This window comes from Calypte anna, chromosome 9 (genome assembly GCF_003957555.1).
Source record: "Calypte anna isolate BGI_N300 chromosome 9, bCalAnn1_v1.p, whole genome shotgun sequence".
Lineage (NCBI taxonomy): Eukaryota > Metazoa > Chordata > Aves > Apodiformes > Trochilidae > Calypte > Calypte anna.
Genome location: NC_044255.1, coordinates 20,900,682 through 20,926,059, shown reverse-complemented (window position 1 = coordinate 20,926,059; position 25,378 = coordinate 20,900,682). Strand labels below are relative to the sequence as shown.

General features: G+C 46.5%; 1 protein-coding gene across 4 annotated transcripts in view; it reads right to left on the bottom strand.

Moving 5' to 3' along the window:
• Positions 1-3,176: 3,176 nt before the first annotated feature.
• TNIK (TRAF2 and NCK interacting kinase) overlaps positions 3,177-25,378 on the bottom strand; it is a 145,798-nt gene continuing 123,596 nt past the window's right edge. For all 4 annotated transcript variants that reach the window (XM_030455884.1, XM_030455886.1, XM_030455885.1 and 1 more), the window contains 13 exons: positions 24,883-24,980; positions 20,492-20,676; positions 18,752-18,878; positions 16,443-16,607; positions 12,963-13,077; positions 12,208-12,378; positions 11,094-11,237; positions 10,329-10,463; positions 9,753-9,853; positions 8,233-8,382; positions 6,973-7,132; positions 6,233-6,372; positions 3,177-4,461 (listed from right to left, as the gene is read on the bottom strand). In XM_030455884.1, coding sequence (XP_030311744.1) covers positions 4,378-4,461; positions 6,233-6,372; positions 6,973-7,132; positions 8,233-8,382; positions 9,753-9,853; positions 10,329-10,463; positions 11,094-11,237; positions 12,208-12,378; positions 12,963-13,077; positions 16,443-16,607; positions 18,752-18,878; positions 20,492-20,676; positions 24,883-24,980 — 1,775 coding nt within the window. In that variant the 3' untranslated portion in view covers positions 3,177-4,377. The remainder of the gene's footprint in view (positions 4,462-6,232; positions 6,373-6,972; positions 7,133-8,232; positions 8,383-9,752; positions 9,854-10,328; positions 10,464-11,093; positions 11,238-12,207; positions 12,379-12,962; positions 13,078-16,442; positions 16,608-18,751; positions 18,879-20,491; positions 20,677-24,882; positions 24,981-25,378) is intronic.

The following is a 25,378-nucleotide window of genomic DNA, read 5'->3' as shown; positions in this document are numbered from 1 at the left end:
TCCACCTTCACCATCCTGCAGCTTGTTTGTACTTTCTCTTGTCCAGGTTCAGGTGATCTTTGAACATGTCTGAGGGTGAAAAGACCCATGAGGGTTTCACATGGCTTGTGTGCACGGGGCTTTCCTTGCCAGGGCAAATGGAGCAGCACAGCCAGAGCGATTCATCCCACAGGTATTCAGGGAAGGTGGTGTGATGTAGAGGTGACAGATGCAGGTGACAAACGTGGGTCCCCACGTGTGTGGCTGAATGTGGCTCCAGGTGACCCCAGCCCGAGGACATCACTGCTGTTCCCAGGGAAAGCACTGCAGGAATACAAATGTCACTGTTCTCAGGACAGCACCATCGTGTGCCCTAGGATTTTGTGGCATTTCTCCAGGGCTCCTGGCAAGAAGATGCTCCCAACTCCTCCTGTAGCTTCTCATCACCCACATGTGCAGAATAGGTCAATACCAGGAATCCTAAACAGCATCCAGCCCTTTAACCCTGGGGTCACTGCACCTTATGGGATGAATCTTAATGTTTCCTGATGGGCATCATTTACATTAATTGAAAGAACAGCAGGGCCTGCATCCTTCATGTTACTAATTAATCAAGTGTGAGAATGGTGCACAGTGCTACTGCCCTGCTTACTGCCCACTATATGTTGTGTCTGCTATAATTGGAGCTGTTGATGGGTTAAAGTTTGTGGTTCAGCTTTCCTTTTGAACAACTGACCATGCTGGTACATCAGTGGAAGTAACTGAAAGATCCCATAAAGACCAAGAGGTTTTTTTACCTGTGGCTGGATAATTTGTACACCCTGCCTTTGGGTCACCCAGAGGCAGCTTTGATATTAAAAAAACCAACCAACAAACAATAAAGAAACAAACAAAAACAAAAGTGAAAAAAAAAGTAGGAAAAAACAGGAAAAAAAAAGGGGGGGGAAGAAAAGGGAAGATGTAGACCATAAGGTTGTGGCTGTCTAGGTAAGGGCTGTCAGAAGCTGGAACCAAAAGAACACAATATTATCTTCATTTTCTCTCTCCATGTGCAGGGCAGCCTGGGGAAGGCAGCAGTGCTGGGGCCACCCATAGGATGGGAGCTTCAGGCTGACAAAACACAATTTAGAAGGAGAATTTGGTGTATTTACAGCACAGCTGTAAAGATACCAAGTGTGCTGGCCTTGCACCTTCCAGAAAAACAGTGGTTTAAACCAGAGAAGTTTAAGGGGGCCCTTCAACACCCCCACCCCTCCCCTTGCTCTAGGTGGTGCAGCATCTCCTGGACAAGAAAAACTGGGAAGCAAACCCAGGAAACCTCTTCTGCAATAGTTTGTGATAAGATGGGAAGCAGCAGCTCCACAGCAGTACGGGGGCAGTAAACAGATGTTTTCTGCCCCAAAATACAGAATATGAAAGACCCTGAAACCATCACGCAACAAGAAAAATAAGAAAAATGCCATTTGATAATAATACTGAAACAGGTTTGAAAATCCATTCAGTGCCCACCAGCAGCAGCCTTACCTTGGAGCATCCTCTCCCTTGGGAAGGGTCCTCAGCACCTTCTCAGGCTGAGCACAGCCCTGTGCCAACTCTGGAGCTTTTCTTTCATTTTCCACTGAGGGTACAACTCTCCCCTGAAGCTCACACAATATTGCACAGAAAAACTGTGAATAACTGAATCTGCAAGGGGCTCAAGTGGCTCCTGGTACACCCAGACAGCATTTCTCTTTTTTTCCTCTTGCACCACTGCTCAGCTGAACAAAGAAGTTTCCCTCCCTGGGTCAAAACTCCCCAAAAGCAGGGTTTTAAGAGGAGGCAAGGTTTTGTTTCATTAAAACAGTAAAATCAAGTAGTTTCTGAGAGCACTGATCAACCACAAACGTATTTTACTTACAGCAGAAAGCAAGCAACTCAAAGCTAGGAATATCTAGAAGGGAGAGAGCGTCTATACCAATCATGGGTTGATTTGGTAGGAGAGCTGATGTTTTCAGGTGGTGATGGTCCCTTGGCAGCTGCTTGGGGCTGGGGCAGCATCTCAAGGAACAGGTCCTGTCCCCCCACACTCCTCCTGCACAAACCCACCACCTTCCTGAGACCCTCCAGGCACCCAAGGGCATCCCAGCCCTACAAACCCACTTCACTGCTAACAGGTAACACCCTGGATTGTCTTTAGAAAAATGTAAAAGGCAGGGCTGAACGTTCAAGTTTGGTGTTTTATTGTGGTTGGCAGCAGAAACGCATTTGCTCTATGGGATGTCCACGTGCACACTCTGTAGACAAGACTGTGTTAATACCAGTTTCTTACTCTTTTAGTTTCCAAGGACTCTATGGTTTGAAAAAAAATACATTTACCAACTACCTTATGTTTAAACACAACAATTTCTTTCTATTTCCTCACCGTACCCAAACACCCACAATAAAAAAAAATAAAAAATCCCACAAACGTTCAAAGCTGTGTCTTTGTCACTTCAAAGGGGACCAAATAAACCAACAAACCACTTAGTCTGCAACATAACAAAAAAGGTCTTGGCTTTATTTTTATTAATCCTTTAACCACAGTGAAAATATAAAGAGCTGGTGGCAATCGGTGTCCGTGATGGGACTCGGGTGGGGTTTTAATTCCAGCACTGCAGTCTTACAGCCATCACTACATTTCTCAGGCAGGCTGGGCCAGCAAGAAGGTGCCCAGTGGGTAAAGAAGGCACCTGCTAAGCTCCTCCTGCCCGTGCTCCTCTGGAGACCATTCCCAGTGTGGGTCCCACTGCAGGCAATCCCTGCCGGTCCCCAACCGTGGCCCCGTCCCATCCCCACCTCCCCTCCATCATCTCTTACCCTTGATAAAGATTCAAGTTTGACCAAGTCCTGTTGCTTTAATCATTTTTTAATAAAGCCATCGTTACTGAGTACACCAAGATTGCCAGTTAAGCTCTCTATATGTCGCTGGAGGTAACAGCGCTGTGATCGACAGCGGAACGGGGGAAAAAAAAAAAAAAGAAGAAAAAAAATTAATTAAAAAAAACACAAAACCAAAATCAAACTCCCCCCCAAAAAACCCAAACCAAACCAAATGAACCCCAACCGAAACGAGGTAGGTTAAAAACCAGCAACACAGACCTTATTATGCGACACCCCAACACCACAGGCGGCCATGCTTGCAGCTACTGAGAAAGAAAAAACCCCAGATACGCACCCAAAATGGAAATCAACTGAGCAGAGTTTTATAAGGACACGAGATTCAACCTGAACTAAACACACGCACACACGGTTCGGCACGGATGTTGTCTTCCACTGTATGTTGGGTAATTCCTAAGGAGCGGAAGGGGCGGAAAAAAAACGAGTAGAGAGACCTCCGGAAACCACACACACACATATATATATATAATTTTTTTTTTGTTTTTTTCTTTTTTTAAGCTCTTTACAAGCCCAATCCAGCAAGGTGGGGGACAGGCAGCTCCTTCTTTTGCTCTCCCTGAACCTCGGCTGCCTCTGGCTCCGGGCACCCACAGCTTGCACCGGTTTTGGCATTGGGGTCCATCACCCCCGACACCTCCAGAGCCATCTGCAGCCACAAATCCCACACCTGGGGGTTGAGCACGGGGCTCTTCCGACCGCTCCGTTGTCCTCTCCTCCTCTGATCCCCCCGGCCAAGCCCCGGGGCAGGTGGGCACCTCTGGAGTAACAACAAATGGCACCTCCGGCCCTATCAAGACACACCATTATGTGAAGATCCATATGGAAATATGGATTGACAGACTTGACAGAAATGGTAGCTGATTTTTATTAGTCTAAGGCTAGTAGTTTAGCCATTTAAAATCCATTTCCCAAAAGAGGGGAAAAAAAACCCCACCCTATTACTTCTTCTCTTCTTTTAAAAATCCGTTAAGCCGTTGCTGCCAAAAGCAACATGTAAATGTTGGTGAAGGCAAAAGATTCCTAAAATTACCCAGCTATACGGTTATGGCCTTCGTCACAAAGATAAAAGGTACATTTATTGTGCTGTCTCTCACCAGATTTAATTGGTAACTTTACAACATACTATATATTTGATGCTAGCAGGCAGACAGAATTAAAAACAGACTTTTGGACACTGTTTCTTTCCCCGATCTTACAAAGTAGGGGAAACGAAGGAAAGGGTAAAATAAAAAAAAAAAAAACCAAACAAAAAAACCAACGAAATAAAATAAAGGAAAAACTCATAACCCACTATAACACAGCGTAATCAGGAGACCTCGGGGGGTCCAAGCGTGAAAGTCCATCCCTGCCCGCAGCCCCCGCCCCGGGGGAGCGGTGTTCCTGGGCGCCCTCTGCACCTGCCTCTACAGTGTTAGTCCTCGTGTTTAATGTCCTTTAAATTAGAAATAATGCCATTGGTGGTGAGTGCCAAGTGCTCCTCTGTTACCAGTTCATCATGGAGTTTCTGTTGAGGGTCATGAAAAACACTTGGCTGCTTCCTCCGGATCTCACCGACGCGAAAAATACCTGTTTGGGTGCAAGAACAAACAAACAACCTTATTAATCATTTCTGTTAGGTGAAGGGAAGGTCTGTTGGTTCTCTTGATGAGTGAGGGAAGCAGGAGCTGCCCTCACCCCCTGTGGCTTTCTCAGCCTAAACCTCCCTGCTCGTGTTCAATGGATGACAGCAGAAGATCCATCGTCCTGTTTCTTGGTTTTCTGCACAGCTCAGAGCTAAACCAGGCCAGAATTGGATCAAATCAACCCCCTTATTATTAAACACCATGATAAAACCTCCCTCACTGGAACTACCAAAGACAGCAAGGTTTGGAATGCCTTAAAAATACCAAGTTGATCACATTTTACTGCCATGACACCATTTATTATGCAATATGAGTCAAATGGATGTCAGTGGTTTGGGTCTTGCTAAATGTTAACCACGTGAGTCAACATCCTGCACGGGAGTTTGAAAAGGTTTTCCTGGGGAATGGAAGCCCTGGGATTTCAGCTGCTTCTGAAAATAAAGCTGGGGAAAAACACTTCCCATTGAGATGCTCCAAGCACAGAAACGTATCAGGACTCTGTGTGAAGAATATGATTCTTGGGTGTGTGTCAGAATCCACTGGTGTTGGAGCCCAATGGAAATCTTAAAAAATAAGCTATAATCTGCAAATACTGAAAGGGACAATCTGAAGCCTCTGTCCTTTTTAAAACCAGAAATTACTCAATCTTCACGTGACTTTCATCATTAATCATTTCTCCAGAAAAAGACACAACTGTATTTTGTATTTCAAACCACTGACCAGCTGGTTCCAGTATTTTAGGAAGATTGAGGGGTTTTTTTTCCTCAAAATAACCCATATAAAACCTGCCAAGTCAGATGCTCAAAATTAAGAAACAAGCAAACTCAGGGTATTTGGGCAACTAAAATTCAGCTTCTTGGGCAGCTTTTCATAGCACTCTTTTGCAAGGTTAGGATACATCTTCTGCAGAGCTCCAGCCCCCCTCCACACTACAGGCATGGCAATGCTCAACTGATGAGCAGCTGTTCCATGAACTGATTGTGGCCTCAAACTTTATTTATTGCCCATTATTAAACCCTGCTCTGAGGACAGAGTGATCACTTTCTTCACGTGTTTTGTGATCGTGCTCATTAGGAAAGAGCTCCCTGCTGCTGCGTGGTCCTGACTTATCTCTGTGGAACCTTGTGAGATGAGGAAATGCCAACAGCAGAAAACACCTCTTGGCATCCAACCATCTCTTGATGCACATGTTCCTGTTCCTCCAGCAGTTTCTCCTTCCTTTGTACCCTGCAGCACGTGCCCATCATCTCCATGACAGTCGCCTTCCCCGTGCAGCTCTGCTGGCCCCTGATCAGTATTTTTCAGGGTTGTCCAGAGAAATAGGTGGGGCTGCACCCAGGAAACAGTTTTCAGATCACAAAACTAAAAAAGCATCAAAACGTTTCTGCACCAGAGCTCAAATCAGGGTCACTCAGGCATCCTTAGTGCTGCCATGCCTCAGCTTTTGCAGAGTTTACTTGGCAGCCTCACTACTTAATGTTCAGACTCAAGACTTGGGGAAAAGTCAAGCCAAGTCAAGACAGATCTCAACTTCAGGTGGAAGAAATCTTCCCACCACAGGCCGAGTTCTGCATCTGCTGGAGAGAATTGGGAGTGGGTTTACAGGCACTGCTGAATGAACAGGACCTTCAGATTAATTATTAACCCCGAGCTAAACCAGATTTCAAGACTAAAAGTAGCTTAAAGCATGGCTACAAACTCTGCAGTGGCCTTACCTTATCATTTCTTTCACATAGAAACTTTAACCTTTGAGCTCTCTTGTGCATAAATACTCCATCCAAGTGTCCCGTCTCCACCGAGCGGATTTCAATCGCTTTCTCTCCCCAGCCCATTATTTGATTGGAATGAATGTAGGCTGTCAAAAGGAAGCATTTGGAAGGTGTGTTACAACACGTGCTGAGCTAAGTATTGCTCAACAGGTAGAAAAGCTCATCAGATGTTACTCAAAGGTTACATACACCAGTGGCAGAGCTCTGCCAGGCACGTGCCCGCAGGGATAATTGCCTCTGCGGAGCACTTTTCATCCAGAAATTGTGATTTAAATAGAAGCAGCATCACTTTTGATTTATGTGGGTGAGGAGCTGGGCAGCAGCTTGCCTCCAGGGGTTGTGGAGCAGAGCAACAAACAGCAGAGCCAGAGAGCAACCAAAGGGCTTCCAGCTCCAGCCAGAAGAGCAACCAAAGTGCTTCCAGCTCCACACTCAGTCCCTCTTCCACTCAAAGTAGTATCCACTAGTGCCCCAGCTTATTTTATCTTATACATAGGATGAACCAGAGCTCAAATCTTCAAGGAGTCACTTGCTCTTATTATTGCACATGACCAAATTATAGAAATTTGGTAACTGCACCTCTTATCTGGTTGAGATTTGGCCTTTGTTAAAGCCCAAATGACTCCATTTCCTTCTCTTATGTGTCATTTGTATTTAATGTGGGTGGAGAGGAAGGGCTGACTTACCCACAGAAGTAGGCATTTCTCCCCACTGGAGCACCACATCTTTAGTTATCCGTCCATAGGTGTTGACATACACACCTTCATCCTCATAGCACACCAGCATCTCCATCCCGTCTGTTTTAGGCAGGATGACAATGGCATGAGGAGTGATATTGCCCTGAATCTGCAGTTAAAATAAACCCTAAAAGTCAGAATTGCATTGAATGGAAGAAAGGGTTAAGGGGGAAGGGAGCAGAGCCTTAGAAACACAAAACCCCCAACCAACCTGAGAACAAAACCCTCCCTCAATTCAACAAAGAGGCTTTGGCTTTTGGAGATAAGCTGGAAGGGGAATAAATTGTCATGTTTACCACCACAGCTGCTGGACACATCAAGGATAAACAGGTTCAGCAATTACAGAGAGATCCCAACAAATATGCTCCCCTAAGACTGGGGGCTGCCACTTGGCTGTAACACAAACAAGTGGCTGCTGAGTCCATCTCCTATTAAATTAAGGCAAATAAACCCAGAATTTTTCCTAGGGAGATAACATTCCCAGCTCTGCAGCAATCAGTCCCTGGCTACAAAGGCACTTACAGTGACTTTCTACCCATGTCTGCCCTTTCACAGCTAAGACAACAAAACCATCCCAAGTATTTCTCCTTATGCTTCTTGGAAGCTCTCACAAAGAAGGTTCTGCTGCTCAGATCAGTTCAGCAGTTCCTGGGTTTGATGAGTGACCCAGTTCCTCCTAGACCATCCTTATGGGATGGAGCTTAAATGAATCCATGAGAAAATCCTCATCCACAGTATATTTTGTAGCACTGTTTCTCTCTTGCAAGAGCTGGTGGAGCTGAGAGGTGGTGACCCTGTGGTGAGTCCCTGCTGCTGGGGGACAGGGCTGGGAGTTTTGAGTGTCAGGCTGAGATCTGGGCCACCCTCATCCTGCACCCCTCATCTGAGCAGGAACGAGGAAGCACTGGTGAGCACAGCTGGGACATACAGAGAGCTCCATCACTGCTCCATGCAGGTGTGGACAGATTCTCCTTTCTGTGGGCCACATTAACCTTAAACCTGACAGCCTGGGCACGAGGACAGGAACAGCCTGTGTGAATGATGAAGTGTGGGATACCCCCCAGTCCTCTTTAAGCCAGAATCAATGAGGCTGGCACTGCAGAATGTCACACACATGGCAAGATGTCACCTGCCTGGTCACTATTCCCGAGTGCCAACCCTGTGGCTGACCTGCATGAGCCACGCAGCAGCACTCCCCAGGCTACTCACATGAGATGGTATGTAGATATCATAAGAGTTCCCAGAATCTACATCAATCACATGGAAACCAGTGTGTGATCCAAAGATAACCTTGAGTCTCTGACCCTCTTCTACAGTGAGATCCACGAGCAGCGGCTTGTGCTGGAGATCTGAAAAAGACTTTTATAATCCCTTCAGTGAGTATCACAGAAAGCCAGCAAATCCCCACAGCAGCAGCCTGATATGGTTTTGAAATCAGATTTGCCTGTGTCCCCTACTCAATATGTGGTTATTTATCTCCCTGTCTCTCTATTCCCCTGGCAGATGCTTCACAGCCATCCCAGCAGATAAGTTCTCACCCTTGCCATGATCAGCTCTTTTCCCCCAGGAACCCAAGGCCAGCCTGAGGCTCTGGTCTCTGAAGGAAGGTGACAGCTCCATTTCACACAAGCATGGTCCAGCCAGCCCACAAGGATTCCCTGGTGATGCTCAGAGTAAGGAGATGAAGGTCTGCACCACCCCTCTGGGCAGGGATCACTGATCCCCTTTGGGCAGCTGAATTAATCAGATCAGCAAAGACAGACTTATCCCTGCCCAATCTAAGATGCTGGATGAAGGCTGGGACCCTGGTGTGGACTGGTCCAGGATAAAGCCTCTCTCCATGGTTTAGGTCCTGAGCAGGAGGTTGAAACACCCCCAGGGAGAGAAAAGGGCTCCTGGCTCTGCCCAAGGACCACGTGGACTCCTAACAGGAAAAATCACTGCCTGGTATTTTCCATTGTCCTAAAAAATCCCTGCATACAAGGCAAGGAAAGGATGCTCAGCCCCCCTAAACTGCAGCAGTGACCAGAGCTCGTGGATCCCAGGCTGAGCTTTCCATGTCCCTGAACCCATTTATTCTGGTTATTGTTCAGCAAAAGCAAACGTGACCTAACACTGAGTAAGCCCATTTGTGCTGGAAGGATGGGAAATGAGATTACTCAGCAGGAATGTCTCCAGAAGGTGCTGCCCCTTTTGACTTGTCTCTCAAGAGAGCTTGGGATGAAAAGTGCTTTTAAGGGTTAAATATAAAAATACCCATTGGCAGGTTATAGAGGAGAAAGGTCTCACTGAAGGAAATGAGGTAGATAAAAAGAGAGAAAAAAAGAAAGAGTGGGTCATTCTCCTGAATTTTGTCATGGAACAGAATCCACAGTGCAGGAGGGGAGAGGATCTTGTGAAATAAAAATGGAAAGTAATGCCAACCTTTTTTTGTGTGGTGTGTGAAATACTGGTCAGAAGTTAAAAAACAAAACAAACCAACCCCAGCTTGATTTTAACCATGGGCATTTGGTCAGCTTTCTGCAACCTTCCCAAAAGCAAGCCTGTCAGTATAAGCTGATAGTAATGCTTAACTGCTAGTTGTAACCAGGAGGTATCCCATGTACCATGCCTGCCAGGCATCCCAAGGAGCTCAGCAATGTAAGCAAGACACTTCTCTGCTCTGCAGAGTACAGAAATTCCAAGTATTTACAATTACAAAATCTCTTTTAGTTAAAAGATACACCTACCTTAAATGCCATAAACTTGTGATATGGTTTAGGAGCCCAAGCATAGATCTCTACAGCATTCTTTAAGGCAATCACCAAGAACTTGATTCTTTCGTATTTCACTAAAATAAAAATAAAACCCAATTTAAGAACATTAATTATCATTCCAACAAGACTGAACATCTCCAGGAACAGCTTCTCAGGCTGTCTCTCTGTTGGTTCTCACTCAGTAAAGTGTGCACCTAATACACAGACTCATAGAATGGTTTGGTTTGAAGGGACTTTAAAGATCATCCAGTCCCAACCCCACTGCATGGGCAGGGACACCTCCCACTAGACCAGGTGGAACCTGGCTTGAACACTTCAGGGAGGGGGCAGCAACAGCTTCCTTGGGCAACTCTCCCCTTTTCAACTAGATGAATATTTATACATGTAAATATACATGTAAATAGATGTATATATACATGTAGATGAATGCCAAATTCCTTTGTGGCTGTGGCCTCCCCATACTTTCAAGAGAAACTGTCTGGTCAGATCTAAGCCTAGAGGACAAAACCACATCCCTCCAGACATTTTTGTGCCAGACAGGCCACTCACCAACTTTGTAGTGGATGCATCCTTCCAGGTCCCCAACCGTGATCCAGCCCTGCTTCTTCTCCACCTCAGGGTCGTTGTGTAAAATCCTGTTTCTCAGCCAGGAGAGATAGTACACACGCAGCTTGTTCTTCTTTCCTGTGAGCGAAGGACACATCCCTATCAGAGCAGTGCAAATCTGGAGATTTCAGTGCTTATTGTCACTCATAAGAAGATGGGCACCCTCCTGGGTGAGTGGCCTACAGAGCTTTTGATTCTGTGCCAGGGATCAGCCCCTGAGCCTGATCTGAGAGCTACAGAGCTCCTGGCTGAACTCAGAGACAGTGACAAACCCCTGGCCCTCGTGGTTTGGGCCACGGGTTGAGCTGGAGCCCTAAAACCAGTTTATGGCTAGAGCCAAGGAGACCCATAAGCAGAGCCTGCTGCTGCCTCAGGGTGAGGCTGCTCACCTTGCTGGGATATCTGCCTGTGCCCTACACCTTCCCTTCCTTTGGCATGATGTCCTTAAAGGTCTTTTCCAACCAAAACAATTCTGTGATTCCTTGCTAAAGGAGGGTGGGGAGTTGCAGATGAAGAGAAGGTAGAAGGTGATGGGAGCAAACTGCTCTCAGAGATGTTCTTGCAGATCTAAAGCCTCCAAATCTGGAATAAACCACCTCCAGCCTCCCCTGGGAGCGTCCCTCTGACAGCAGTGGTCAGGTTCTGTCTGAACCACTCAGGAACATGGCCAAGAAGGTTAAGGATGGGGTAGGAGCAAGAGAAGTGTACCTGATATTGTCACAAGGACATTCAGCCCCTCAAGCACGTCCATCTGTTGAAATCTCCTCCTGTTGATCAGGTTGTAGACCTTCCCTTGTCCGCTTCGATCCAGCAGCATCAGGCCATTTTCTGTGCCCACCAGCAGGTTCACACCTGGACAGGAGAAGGCAATGGGCACCAGGAGCCACAGCTGCTCCAAAGAACAACCCCCCCGAGCCCCTGCCACCACCCAGAGAGGGCCTGATCCCAGCTAAGGCTGTGATCTCCCCATGAACATCACGAGTCACCCTCACAGATCAAGGGACTTGGTTCTGTGATGACCCATTGTCCTGGTTTGGGCCAGGATAAAGGTGATTTTCTGTCTTGTACTTTTGCTTTCATCTAAGTCTCTTGTAAGTAGTTGCACTTGCTGAAATTAACAGCAAGTTTCTCAGACAGTGTGTGCTTCTAGGACTGATAACACTCAATGTTTATAGTTACTGCTAGAGACTGGTGTGCAGAGCCAAGGACACTGCTCAGCTCTGAGGAACATTCTACCTTCCAGAAGGAACAAAGAGGTCCCATCTGCAGCCCTTCTTTGGGGAGGAACAGACAAGATAGATGCCAGAATTGACCAGACAGAGTATTCCATTCCATACACCTCATACTCAGTAAATTTGAGGGATCACGAGGGTCAAGCCAGCTTCCTGCCTTTCCTGCTTCCCTTTCTTCACCCATTCCCTGCTTTCCTTCAGCATCCTGAATCTGTGTGTTCCTGCCTCCAGCTCCTGACTCCAGGAGTCCAGCCTGGACTTTCCCAGGGCTGCCCTGCAGCCTTGGTGGTGACCTGAGAGTTACTGGAGGAAAACGGGGGGAAGGAACGTGGGATAAATTTTCTTGTATATATTTAGTAATTTTTCCTACTTATCATTCCTGTTTCATTAAAGTTGTGTAGTTTAGTTTCCAACCCATAAGTCTCTCTCCTTTATTCTCTCTCCTTTCTTTATCAGGGAGGAGAGAGAGATTGATAGAGAGCGCTTGTTACTCAGTTTGATTGCCGGGCCAGTGTTAAACCCTGACACCCATTCAGCCAGATGCTGTAGGGAGCTTTGCCAAGGGGCAAAAGGGCATGCTCAGGGCTTACCCCAGAGAGCAGCACAGAGAATCTCCGAGTTGAAGCGTTTCTTGTATTTCCGGATCTCCGGGGTGTCACTGTGGGGACGGATGTTGGTGGGGTTGACGTTCACCACCGAGATTTTCCGGGCTTCGTTCAGCTTGGCCTGTTCCTGTCTGAGCAGCTCGCTGGTGAAAAGGGCTGCCAGGGAAACACAACAGAACAGCAAGGTGTGAGGGATTATTGCAGGCACCTCTTCTCTTCATTTTGTAATTTTTGTGAAGAGGAAGACAAGACTTGGTTCGTTTTCTGGTCCTGCTGCTACGTTAAGAGCTGTTGGGTTGAAGAGGGAACACGGGGATGTTCTTGTGGGTTGGAACAACCATCAAACCTGTCAGCAGGTGATGTCTCCAGAACTCCAGCCCTGCCCACCAAGCTGACCAGCACTATTCACTGCCCGCTTTCCAGTGACTTCTGAGCACCTGCCAGCTTTTTGGAGCAATTATCAGCTCCCAGTCTTGCCAGGAACATTTCTCCCGGCTGCCTGGGCAGATGGGTGGGTGGATTTTTGCTGTTCCCTGTTTTCACCTAGACCTTTCTTGTGGAATTTCACTGGTATAGGTAGGAGGAGTTGGACAGAAACAGGAGAGCATAAGGATGAAGACATAAGCTACATTTTTACAAGAGTAAGTGAAACGTGGAAGAGGTTCAGTGGGGTTGCTCAGTCTCCATGACCTGGTTTCCACAAGGCCCTCCCCTCTCAAACTGTTCCCATTGCCACCTACCAGTAGCAGATGACTCTTCATCCTCATCTTCATCTTCATCAGTAGGCGAGGTCTGATACACTCTGGTGTCCACAAAGGGGGTGAAAGAGGCTTTGGTGCTACTTCCCATACCATACTGGAACATAAACAGGAAAGAGAGAGCTCAGAGCACACAAGTATCAGCAATTTCGTGTGTGTGTTTGTATGTGAGGCTTCCTCATTAGCAGACCTAGTGCCTTTTTCAAGCCCTCTGTGAACATCTGCTCCTCCTCCCCCAGAACTCATCAGGACAAACATGAAAATTGGATTTGTGAGTGTCCACAAGCAACAGCAAATGAGAGGAGCAGGGCCCCACGCTTCTCACAGGCAGAAGCCCAGCCCAGCCAGGAGTCTGGTTAGAGAAGCTGTAGGGCCAGAGGCAAAAATCAGTGCAGGTAAAAAACCAACTTCTCTGCATGGAACACACATTTGGGTTTGCTCTTCCCACTCTCCCACTGTACACTGAGGTTGGCTGGATGGCACTGGGACCACCTCAAAACTCCTGGCATGGACCAGGAACCACCAGAGCTGGAAAACTGAGACCATTGCTTTCCTTCTGCCCACGCTAAATGCAAACTACCACAGTCTGAGCAAGCATTTTATTTCAACAAGCTGTGGAAATTTATTTTGGGACCTGTAAAGTGTAGGCAGAAGAGCTCATCCAGCCATAATACCCTCTGCTTTTACCACCCATCAGCTAGGGGTTTGCTGGGCTTAGCCCACAATATTGATTCCCCTGGAAGAGTGGGAGAAGTCAGCTCCGTAGCAAAAAGCTCTCTATTTTTCATCTGGCTGCTCCAGTTTTGGGAGGGCCTGAAGCTGGGAAAGGCTTGGAGAGAGCTGTGTGATGCTTTAAGGAGGCTTTCTGGATCAGAAGATGACATCTCTGATCCACTCCTTCCCAAGTCTGCTGGGCTTCAGCACACCTCACCGGGACATCATGTGCAGGGTGCTGGAGATTTCAATAAAGTGCTTTAATTTGATTAAAGTCTGGGTGGGACGGTGGAAAGGGCCATTTCAAAGCTAATAAAATTTAACCTGGGGGTGTCATGAGGATTGTGACAGCCGATGCTTTGCCATGGGAAACTGGAGAGGAACAAACAGCAACATGATGTTGCTTTCTTTTTAAAGCCATTGCTTTGTTAAGGGAGGAAATGAGATGAAGACCTTCACCCCAGTGACATGATTCTCCTGCCTCCTTGAGCAGGTTATTTTTCCTGTTTCACTGTCTGACCAGGGTATGCCTCATGTACACCCTCCAAGAAGAGCCATAACAGGAGCAAACCCCAAGTCACTCTGCAGCAGCACCTGCTGCTCACATTTCCCTGCCTCAGGACATTTTCCTTCCTGTGGACCATTTTTTCTAGACTGTGCTTTTTCCAAGAAACGTTGGACCAGATGATCCTTGAGGTCCCTTTGCCCTGTGATTCCTCAGCTTTCGTGTCACAAAGTCACCAGATCCTCAGATGCTCCCTCTGCCCAATGCCACTGCTACAGCCCCCCTGCTGACAACTGCCTGACAACCCTGGGACATAGGAACATGTGTCATGGGGAACCACTAGCACATCCTCTGCTTTTTGTCCAGCAGAGGACAAAAAGATTTAGGGGGGAAAAAAAAAAAAAAAGGGTGTAGGAGCATCCTTGTGGTTCTGGACTGCCCAAGGTGGCACCAAGGAAGGTTTGGAGCTGGAGGGAGCCTGGCTGGGGGAGTTGGCATCCATGCCCCACACCTGCCAACATGACACCACGCATCCTGCTCCCCTCCTGGCTGTGTTTCCATAGAAACAGGATGGATTTCCCAAAAGTACACAGTAACTGAGAGCCACAGAAAGAGTTAACAGCCTACGGCAGGAACAGACACTGTATTTACATACACAGTCCTGCCTGTCAGATAAACTACTTTGTGTTTCTTTCCCATCCAAAAAAATCACATTTTTTTTTTCCCACTGCACTGGATTTCTTTTCTGCAAAGCCCCAACAATTCAAGGAAGGGAAGAATTCAGTATTTACAGGGATGCTTTCAAGTGAGAGCTGTTTGACACCCCTCACCCCAATGAAACATCCATTCCTTTTCTTTGGTCAGGTTCAGCTGTTCTCCTCAGAACCTGGCATTTTAAGAACTTCCAAGTCCATTATTGAAATATAAGGACCTCATCTTCCTTCAGATCTTGTTCAACTGCCTCTAAACCTCCCTGGTGTCCCACAGAGACAGCATCAGGCTGCAGCACGAGGCAGTCCTTGCTCCCTTCCTTTTGCTCCATGAGTCACCTGGAAGCCTGAGAATGAAAACCCCAAGGTTCTGCTTACACCCACTCCCAGCCCAGCCAGCTCTAAAAATGCAGTATCAGAAATGGAAAACATCTTCTTGGATGGTAATTCTGTAAATTAACAGATTTCAACTCTATCCTTGCCAGTGTTCCAGCAGTGCCAGGATGACTGGGGAAGGTGCTACTTTTAGGATCAAGTCTCTCATCACCACCTTTAAAGGCAAGAAGGAAACAGATAAAAACTTGTGGTCCAGTCACACACCATCTGTTCTTACGTTTCAGCAGCTCACAATTCCAAGTGGTTTTTGTTTTTACACTGATAGTAAAAGTAAACCATGAAATGAGTACATGATTTCTGTGAAAGAGAGTATGATGACAGAACTTTTGATGAATAGCCAACAAAATGAGGAGAAAAAAATAAAAGAAATAAAATAGCTTATTTAGCACCAAATAGACTGATTTCTCTTGGGAAAACAAGGGACTGGGTGCCTGGCTCCCACAGCTGGTGCTGGTAAGCCAGAAAAATCAGTTCCCTTGTCTGATGTGTCACATCTACGAGTTTTTACACCTTATACAATGTTAATTTTCAATTATTTTCCCGTGAAACAGCTACCAGGGAGAAATAGTTTGTCCTGACTGGAAACACATGATTTTAAACAAACGTGGCTGGAAACAAACGGATTAAAATTTTCAAGTTGTGCAGATTTTCTCTCATCTGAAGAACTATCCAGAATTTCTTTGGCTTTGTTTTTGCTAACCTTTAGAGTCATGTTAAGTATCAGAGATCCCACAGGTGGAAGTTGGGTCCATTTGAAGGCAATGGCACCATTTGCTTTCATAATTTTCTTGTATTCCCAAGCATCACCTCAGTTGGCACCCTTCAAGCCACCACCACCAAAACTCCAGCTGGTGGGCTTGAGAGAAGACCTAATACACATTGCTATCCCCCAGCCACAGATCCATGCAGCAGTAACCAAGAGTCATTAAGGGTGGAAAAGCCCTCTAAGATCATCAAGCCCAACCATCAACCCAACGCCACCAGATTCCCTCATGCTTCCACTATGCTCACCCACGCAACAGAGAGACAAGCCAAGAAAGCCAGGGAGGAGAGCAGGAAAGGCCCTTTGCGGGGCAGAGAGGTTAATACTTGTGTGAGGTGATGCAAAGGAGAAAGAGGAGCCCCCCCACCACCTACTTCAGGCACCGAGTCCATGTCCTGTGCATGGGTGGAGACTCGCCCAAGGGCCTCGGTCGGCGTGCCCGCTGGCGAGTGGCTTTGCTGCACCAGGTCAGGGAGATTGATGTGACCTGCAAAGCCATTGCTGGCTGTGTGGCCAGAACGCTTTTTTTCACCAGAGGTCTGCAGAGACACAAGGCATGAGGAAGAAAGAGAAGAGGGGAAGGGGGAGAAAAAAAAACAAACAAAAAAAAAAAAAAAAAGGAGAAAAAGAAGAGAAAAAAAAACCCAAACAAAACCACACGTTGTTGGCTGTCCCCCCCCCATAGTTCCCAGACCAAGCGTAGGAGAAGGAGCCTCTCTGTTCCCATCCCCATGCAATCTGGCAAGCAGCAAAACAACCCCCCACCCCAGGAGAAATAAAGACAGGATTAATCACAAAGTCAATACAGAGTCATTAGCCACGTTAACAGCGAGAGAAGCCTGATCACTGTCCTTTGGAGAGGAGGAATCTGGGGCAGATTCTGCTCCTGCCACCATGGGTGCAAACCCCATGGCCAGCTCTCTGCTCAGGTGGCCACCAGCCACAGTGACAGCAGAATCTGACCCCTCTGATCAGCATGAGCCTTGGTGGCTTTGCACAGCTAAGGCAGCGAGCAGCCTGACTGCAGACACCAACACAGCCCCCGGCACATGTTTCTGTGACCCAAAACAGCAGTGAACAGCAGCAGTGTCAGTAGAACAACTGACATCCTGACAGCTCTGCTCAAGGTCCCTGGGGCTTCCCCATGGTTCCCCTTCCTTTCAATCTCCACCTCCTGCAAGAAAAGTGCAAAGTTTCTCCTTTCCCTCCCTATTGTTTTGAGGTGTTTGCCATTTAGATGAATCCCAGCTACCTGGAGCACATCAATGATATTGCTACAGAGATCTGTCCCTTTATTGGGACTAAAGGAAAACTCTGTCTGAACAGGCTCACCAAGTTTCTGACCAGTTCTGACAATATTTATCTTCTGATCACTCATCACCATCACTTTCACCCACCTTGCCATCCTGCCAAACAGCAAAAACCCCTTTGCCCAAAGCCCACTGACACAGTGCATCCATCTTCTGATGGCTATACTGATGGTTGGGTGCAAAGAGTAGGCAGTTTGGGTTTCTTACCATGCTACCTCCTCCCAAAGAGGCTTCTTTGGTTGCTTGTCTTACCCGTGGCTTTTAAACTCTTGTGCACTACTCTTTTCTCATGGGACTGTGCTGGCAGAGCATGTATTTTACAGCTGTGATGCTTAACACCAAGCTCATTTCAGAACTGGCTGCTTGTCACAGCAGTGACTCTTTCTTACAAGGATGTTACAAGGATGGGCAGGGGGGAATCTCTGCTCCTAACAGCCATGGAGAGATGAGAAGAATTGCTGCCCAGCTACAAAATGTATTGAGAAAGGCAGCAAACATGCTGCAACTTTTTTTACCAACTCCTTCCTCTCTTTCAAAGTCACACTCATTTTCCCCTTTCCCCCCCCCCCTTTCCTCTGCAGTTATTTTATACAAAATTAAGAATTCCAATCCTGCTCAAGCCTGGTCTGTGTTTGATCTAAACATTCCTCTTTTACGACTGCTGGCTCCAACCTCCACTCCCCTCCCTCTCCTCTCCTCTCCCATCCCTCTCCTTTAGATGCCAGCAGGACAGCATCTCCTCTGTTTCACTAACTGTCCCCTCACCAGGAGACCTCTGTGTTCCCAGCAACCAGGGAAACAGAGACCATCCACAGCTTTCCTCTGCCTCACTCCTGCAGCCCCATCCAGCAGGATTGCTCCCATCACATCCTCACCTCTGCAAAGCCAGGGTTGGGTGGGGGCTGGCAGCTGGGTGGGACAGGGGCTGTGGTCCTCTCCAAGCGGGACCAGCCCCTGGTAGAAGCCTCCAAACGTCCTACAGACACCACTGGACTCTGACAGCTACAAGGTGGGGAAGGTTGGGAAGAAAAAGGGAAGCTTTGGGCCAGGTTGCCAAGGGTGTTAACTCAGTGCTATCAATTGAGGATAACTTCTGTTGCCTGGAGCTGTTGTGGAATTAGGTCGGAGTGGTTTTGTCTGAGCACCCTCCCTGCCTGCCCCAGCATTATTATTCACTGCTGTTTGTAGTTCTGAGAAACATTTGCACTTGTCACCTTTGCTCTGAGTGTAAATTGTATTAGGAGGGCACTAACCAGCACAATTTACTCAGTCATTTTGTGTTCCGGACACACAGCACTGTCAGGGTTTTTTGGTGCTTACATGGGCAAAACCTCCTGAAGATGCTCCATGGAAATACTCGTTTTACAACTTACCTCCCTCACCATTAATGTCCCTTCCCCTGAAATATTGCTAAACGTATCTGCATGGGAAGTCTCCAGCCCGTGGGTTGTCACCATTCCCAAGTTGTACGTCTCATTGCTTCCAGGAATTCCTGTTGGTCTGAGGACAGGATGGAAAAGCATTAATGATAGGTGATTATTTCCTTTGATAAACTAGATGAAAAAATCCTCTGATACAGTATTATTTCAACACACATAAGGCTTTGTTATCTCAACAGGAAGAAAAACTAGAAAATATAAACACTTAAATGTATGGGGAAGTTATTTTTGTTGTCAAAAATATAGGCCCTGGGTCAGGTCATTTCACTACAGACAGAGCATGGAGACCAAAGAGAAGGGCCTTTCTACTCCCAAAGTGACCTGAGAAGAGCACTGGTGAACACATAACAAGGAGCTGCAGTCCTTTTTTCTACTTAAGAAAGTTTAAAAAAAAAAAAATTCACTCCCTTTTATTCCCCATCTCAACTACTGAAAGGGGAACAGTGCATCCGATGATAAAAACCACCAAGGGAGGGGATGGGGCCTGGAAGAGGTGCAGGCAGGAGTACAAGTTGTGTCCTGCAGCTCTCTGCAGTTTTCCAGGTGAAAATGTAGCCTGAACCCACGATTTTGGCTCAAGTTTATTTCTGTGCTCCTGCCTCACGAGAGAGACTGGAATTTATGCTCACACACATTAAATTCTAGGAATGCCTGGAGAGTGGTTGTTGCAGATGGTGAGCAGCCCCCATTACTTTATGATTACATTCTTAGCAGACTGATTGCTCAAACATAATTCAAAAAACCCTAAAAGTAAAAACCAAAGCCCCTCTGGAGTACTCGGCCCTGCCCCTGCACTGGAAAAAGGTGCCAGTGGTTATGAAGATGTTGCTGAGGAGCCCTGTTCCTTTACACTGAAATGCCATCCAGCTGTTCTCCCTCAGGATGAACTCATTCCCTTTTTGACACATCATCCCCATGCACACAGCACCCAGGGGATCACAAGGGAGCCTGGCAGGGTGAAAAATTCTGCAAAGCAGCAGGCAGGTAGGGATGCTCCCTACCAGCATCCCTGGTAGGGATGCTCCGCAGGTTGATGCTGGGTTGTGATGGCTCTTTTGTGTGTTGGAGTTCTGCTGCCCACTTCCCTCATCTGGAGATACTCAAAAGCACAAGTGCCCCATGACCTCTAATGGGGGACAGAACAGTAAAGTCTGCTCTTTCTTTTCCATGTTTTCATCCACCATGTTTTGCTGCCTGCACAGTGACTGGGCCAAGGACAAAAGTCAAAGGCAAAGATTCTGGATTATTACAATCCTGGCTCCACCAGCTGGCGCTGGGCAGGTTACCAAGGACTGGGCTTCAGCATGGCTGGATTTGGGGCAAAAGCTCAGAGCTTTAACATGCCAACCCCACGAGCAGGGCCAAGATGTGGGTGAGGTCAGCTGGGTCCACCCTAGTCAAGACCCACCTTGCTCATCAGCAGGAAGAGTACAAGTTCACTGAATCTGCAGTGGAAATTATCCCGTTTTTTTCCCCTTAAGCATCTGTATTTTGGGCCAGGAAAAAGCCTCATCTGAGTAAATCATCCCTTGCAACCCCACCACCATTGCCAGCACCAGCCACCACACACTGAGGCACTTTGGAGACGTCCCACATCACAACTACTGCTCCTCCAGACCAAGCCACATCACGGGTGTTTCAGAGCTCAACCCCCCAGAAGAGAGCACTTCTCACATAAGCCGTGGGATGTCACTGACGGGCACGGTCCCATCGTGCATCTCATTTTCCCCATCCTCCTCCTCCTCCTCGCTGCTTTCTGACTCCTCACTGGAGGAGGAGTAGTCGGTCACCTTCTTCAGGGGGCGATTGGTTTCCTCGATGCGCAGCTCCCTCAACTCTTTGGCTAAAGCCGTCAGGTCCTAAATGGGATGGGGGCAAGGAAAGAGGAAAAAAAACAAAACATGGCTATTATATTTAAAGTGAGGAGAATGTCACACACATCTCTTCCAAAGCCAATGCTAACAGCACGAGCAACAAGAAGTAGCTTTACAGAGTCGTTACAAACATGAGACGAACGTAAGACAATGTTTGTAGCATGTAGCATTTATTAAACAAAACAAAACTGATTTACGCTCACTGAAAAAATCAATAGCCAACCTCTTCGTTTTCTGTTTGGGACGTGTATGTGCATATATATACACACACTTATATGTATATACACGACAAAATCATATTTGTTGGAAAAGGTGAAGTTCAGTCACCATCATAGTAAACTGGAAAACAACTTCATTCCAAAGATTGGCTCAGAGAATTTCTCCTGCAGGGTTTTCTCTTCTTTCAAACTTTGCAAAGAGACCCCTGCAATTGTATTTATTCTGTAATAAATGCATTTGGGAAGGAAGCAGTGACAGCATCTCCCATGGAGTGGTGCAATCCCCACAGCAAGAGCTGCTTCCATGGTGAGTCTCCACTGTCGGGCGGCTGCCGAGAGGTGGTGAGGAGCAGGAGGAGAAGCACCCAGCTCAGCCAGAGTTTGGAGTCACAGCTCTTAGTCAGCCACACAATCAAAATAATAATAGTTATAATAATAATAATAATAACAAAAAAAAGAAAAAAAATCCCTCAGCGGGACCCGTTAAGCACTTTATGTGAAATGTGGCAGCCTACAAGCTAAGGGCAAAAAAAAAAAAAAAACAAAAACCAAAATTAAATATATAAATGAAAGCCTCGAAACAAGAAGATAGGAGCAGTCCCAAAGCCTAGTAATAATTTTTCAGTTTACCATGACTTTGATGAGGTCTCAGACCCGACAGTCATATAAAATAGACAGTGCTATTTCAAAACAAGGAACATGGCAGGCACCGTGTAGAAAAGAGACTTTTTGTTATCTTACATGCTTTTTATAGCAATGCAGGGGGAAGCAGTAGGGCAGAAAAGCATGAGAGCTCAAATTAGAATGGGTTAGAGAACTCTGTTGCACAAGACATGCACATGACGAACAAAGCATCGCAATTGTCAGTCTTACCATTTCTCCCTATATTAGTGACCGAGGTAGGCATCAGTGCATTCGGTCAGAGATAAAGGATTAGGGAGAAAGAAACTCATTGAAAAAGGCTAAATTCCACAATTGTCTTACGGCCATACTCTCATTTACTGCATTTCCAGTTTACCGTTCCAGCAGTTCCTTAGGGCAATTTATTTAATTACGGTTGCAAAGGGAGCTCGACACGTGAAGGAAACGATGGAAAAACCTCTATGGCTGAGATGCAAACCCAGGTTTATTTTGGACTCGTGAAGCAGGAATATTTGGCAAGCAATCAGTACTTTGGTTAGGGATGATCCCACACCTCCCAGTGGGCTCCCACTGGTGGGCAGCTGCACATTCTGCTCCCAGGAATGCCCTGCCTGCTGATGGAGAGGAGAGGTTCTTGTGGATATCTGAGAGCTTTGCATCGGAGCTGCACATATTTGTTTATCCCCAAAAACTAGTTTTGTTTGGTTTGTTTTTTTCTAAAAAAGGCTCAATCTCTGCTTCCCTGCAGTTGTCTGGGGTGTGTGTTATATATCCCCTCTCTGAACGCTCTCTGTCCCTTTAAAGGAAGGCTCTTTAACATGACTGAAGAGAGAATATGGTATTTCAAGAGTATATTTTTGATGTCAACATGTTTGGGATTGAAATACCAGTCAAATCTGCAGTCATGACAACTAATTATTTTAATTACAGCCGTAGCAGCTTCTATATGATTGTTTCTTCTCCTAAATATGAATCAGTGACAATTTCAACAGCTTAACAATGCTTTCTATTTAGAGCATCCACTACACTGTTTAGTGAGCTTTGAGTTGGATTAGAGCCTTCTTGACTTTAAGAAGGACTTTAGGACTGAGTAAGAGCCTCTTTAAATTGCAGCTGGAGCTGTGGGGCTCAACCCTTCCCTCTCACAGCAATGGACAGGGAGAATTACTTCTTATTTGCACCTTCCATTTCTAACGTGCTTCCAGCCAACCTATCATCCCTCTTTGGTAAACACCAGAAGATAGTCAAGTACTTTAAAAATCAGACTAATTAGTTTTTAATAACTAATTTGGAAGTTATAACAGCAATAATACTCCCAGACAATATCATCAGATAACTCATGTTTCCTAGTTAAAGCTTTGCCTGGGGATGGTTAATTCTTTCATGCTATCATTTTCTCTAACTAATAAGCACTTTGTAGGATTAAACGGCTTCACTGAGTTGCTCTTGGACCAAAAACAATCTGACAGCTAGAAAGAAAGTGCTCTGTAGTTCCACATGTGTTTGAAATTGTATTACTGAGGCTGACATAATACATAAGTTAGCAGTATCAGTGCTCTTTAATTACTTTTAATTACAAAGACTTCTTTAGATTTCATATTTGCTGGAATCAAGTCAGATCAGTTTCCAAAATTGCAGAGCTCATTGAACTTCAATTTAGCCCACACACTGCCTCCCTTTCGACACTGATTTATGTGCTTTTTTCCTTAACAAAGCACCTCATTAAACAGAACACATTGCTCATGTTTTATCCAAGAGAACATGTTCACTAGCCAGCACATCTTCCTTCTTTTAGAGGAAAGAGGCTGCTGATACTGGTGCTTTCCATGGCAGCCCTATGGTTACCAGCACCAGCAGTGTGCACAGAGCATGAGGCACACTAAATGCTAAGTCAGGAATGGTTTTCTCCCATGAACATTCAGACCTTCATCATTGCCCAGATGCACATTTAAAATATTATATGGTGAAAAAAGGTGCAATTTGGGACTCTTTATAGGAGGATGGATGAAGCATTGCCCACTGACACCCAAGGTGGCTCTGCCAACTCCGTCTGATGGGCTGATCCACGAGAACGAGCTACCCACTGGATTCAACTGCTCTGTTTTCTTTATCTGCCAAATGCTTTCATTCCAATTAGGCTTAAAGCACATCCCAAACAGCACTTGGTGGCCCCACTGAAATCAGTGTGTGGCCGGGGGCTGTAGCTGAGAGCAGAATGTGCTGAGGGGTGCAGGTTACCAGGGCACGAGAAAACTCCGCTCTCGCTCTTTCTCTCTCAAATCCACCGACCAAGGGCAGCACCCTTTGCTCTGAGCATGAAGGCTGAGGTGCTTCTTGCCATGGCCACCATGCAAAGTGGTCTGGCCAGTGGGGTTCAGGCAGCCCAGAGCTGAGCAGAACTCACGGCAGCGCCGCTCCCCTCCCCTACGACAGAACGCGATTAAAATGGTTCCGACCCAAGATTGCATCACCACCTTTTGCAATGTCAGCACCAAGAAAAACCCGGTTCGGTATTAAATGCTAACTAGTCAACCTTGCATAGGCATGACCCACTGAGAAAAGATATCACTAACCTCATCTATAGCTTTCTTATAGCTCTGTGAGTAAAGGAAGAATAATCAGCATCAGAGGAAACAGATCGGGACAGGAAAAAGCCAGAGGAAGGGCAAGCAGGTTAGAAATAAAATTAGAATTGTTAGCTCAACGCTGTGGAGTGTAGAGAAAAAAAAAAACAAAACAACATCAACAAAACATTAATACACTTTACAAAAGAGAAGCAGTGGAAATTCATTTCGTTATTAGGCCGATTCCGCAGTTTTAAAATACAACTGTCAACAGCATTAAACCAAGAGGAAACACTTCGGATGAGATTTTGCTCCCAGTACTAAAAGGGGAGGGTATAGAGACCACTGCCAGGTTTGGTTTTAAGCTGTGAAGGCTGGGGGGGGGGCGGGGCTGGTCACCCAGCTTTCCCGAGCAGAGCATCCCTCCGCTGGGCTGCTGCGGGGGACATGCAGCACGGAACACAACAATGTGCCACTGGCAACTGCCACACCCAAGCTAGCAAAGCCCTTAAGCATCTGCTTCACATGAAAACACAGGCTTAAGTGCTTTCCCCTAGGCTTGGGCTCCTGAGAAAAACTCATGCACTCTCTTAAGCATTCGAATCTCTCCCCAGGCTCTCACCATACCACCGCTTTCCAGGCTCTCTGCTGGAGAAGCAATGGTACTAGCCTCTTTTTTGGGGTCCCCGTGGCTGAGCTACTGCACCAAAGGGAACCATGGCCAAGCCAGCCAGCAATGTTCCCACAAGAAATAATCTCAGACTCACAGCGGGTCGGCTCGGTCGTGTCACATCCCTGTTGTCTTCCTGCTTTACCTTGGCGGGCTCGTGGGAGAGCACAGGGGACCCTTCAGGTTTGGTGTTCCCTGGCAAAAGGCAAATGGAGAGAGTGGGAATCAAAACGCTGCCAAAATGCAGTGTCCTGTCACCTGGGATGGGTGGGTTTCGCCATCCTTTTTCTTCTGTTGTCTGGAAAAAACCTTCTGCCCCTCTCTGCCTGAGCATCACTGCAAGGAGACTCCATCAATGCAGCAAGAGAAGCCACAATCCAGCCCAGCCTTCACTGACAGCCCTAACAACATTACTGCCATTTTTTTCCCTACTAAAGATACAAATCCCCTTTGGAAAATAGCAGAGCATGTGATAAACTAAAAGCTCTGCAGTACCTGACACTGCCAGGACATCATTTGTCACAGGATTCCTCATTAATAAAATCAAAACCAAACAAAAAAGGACAACTGGTGATAAACTCCTTTTATTGACT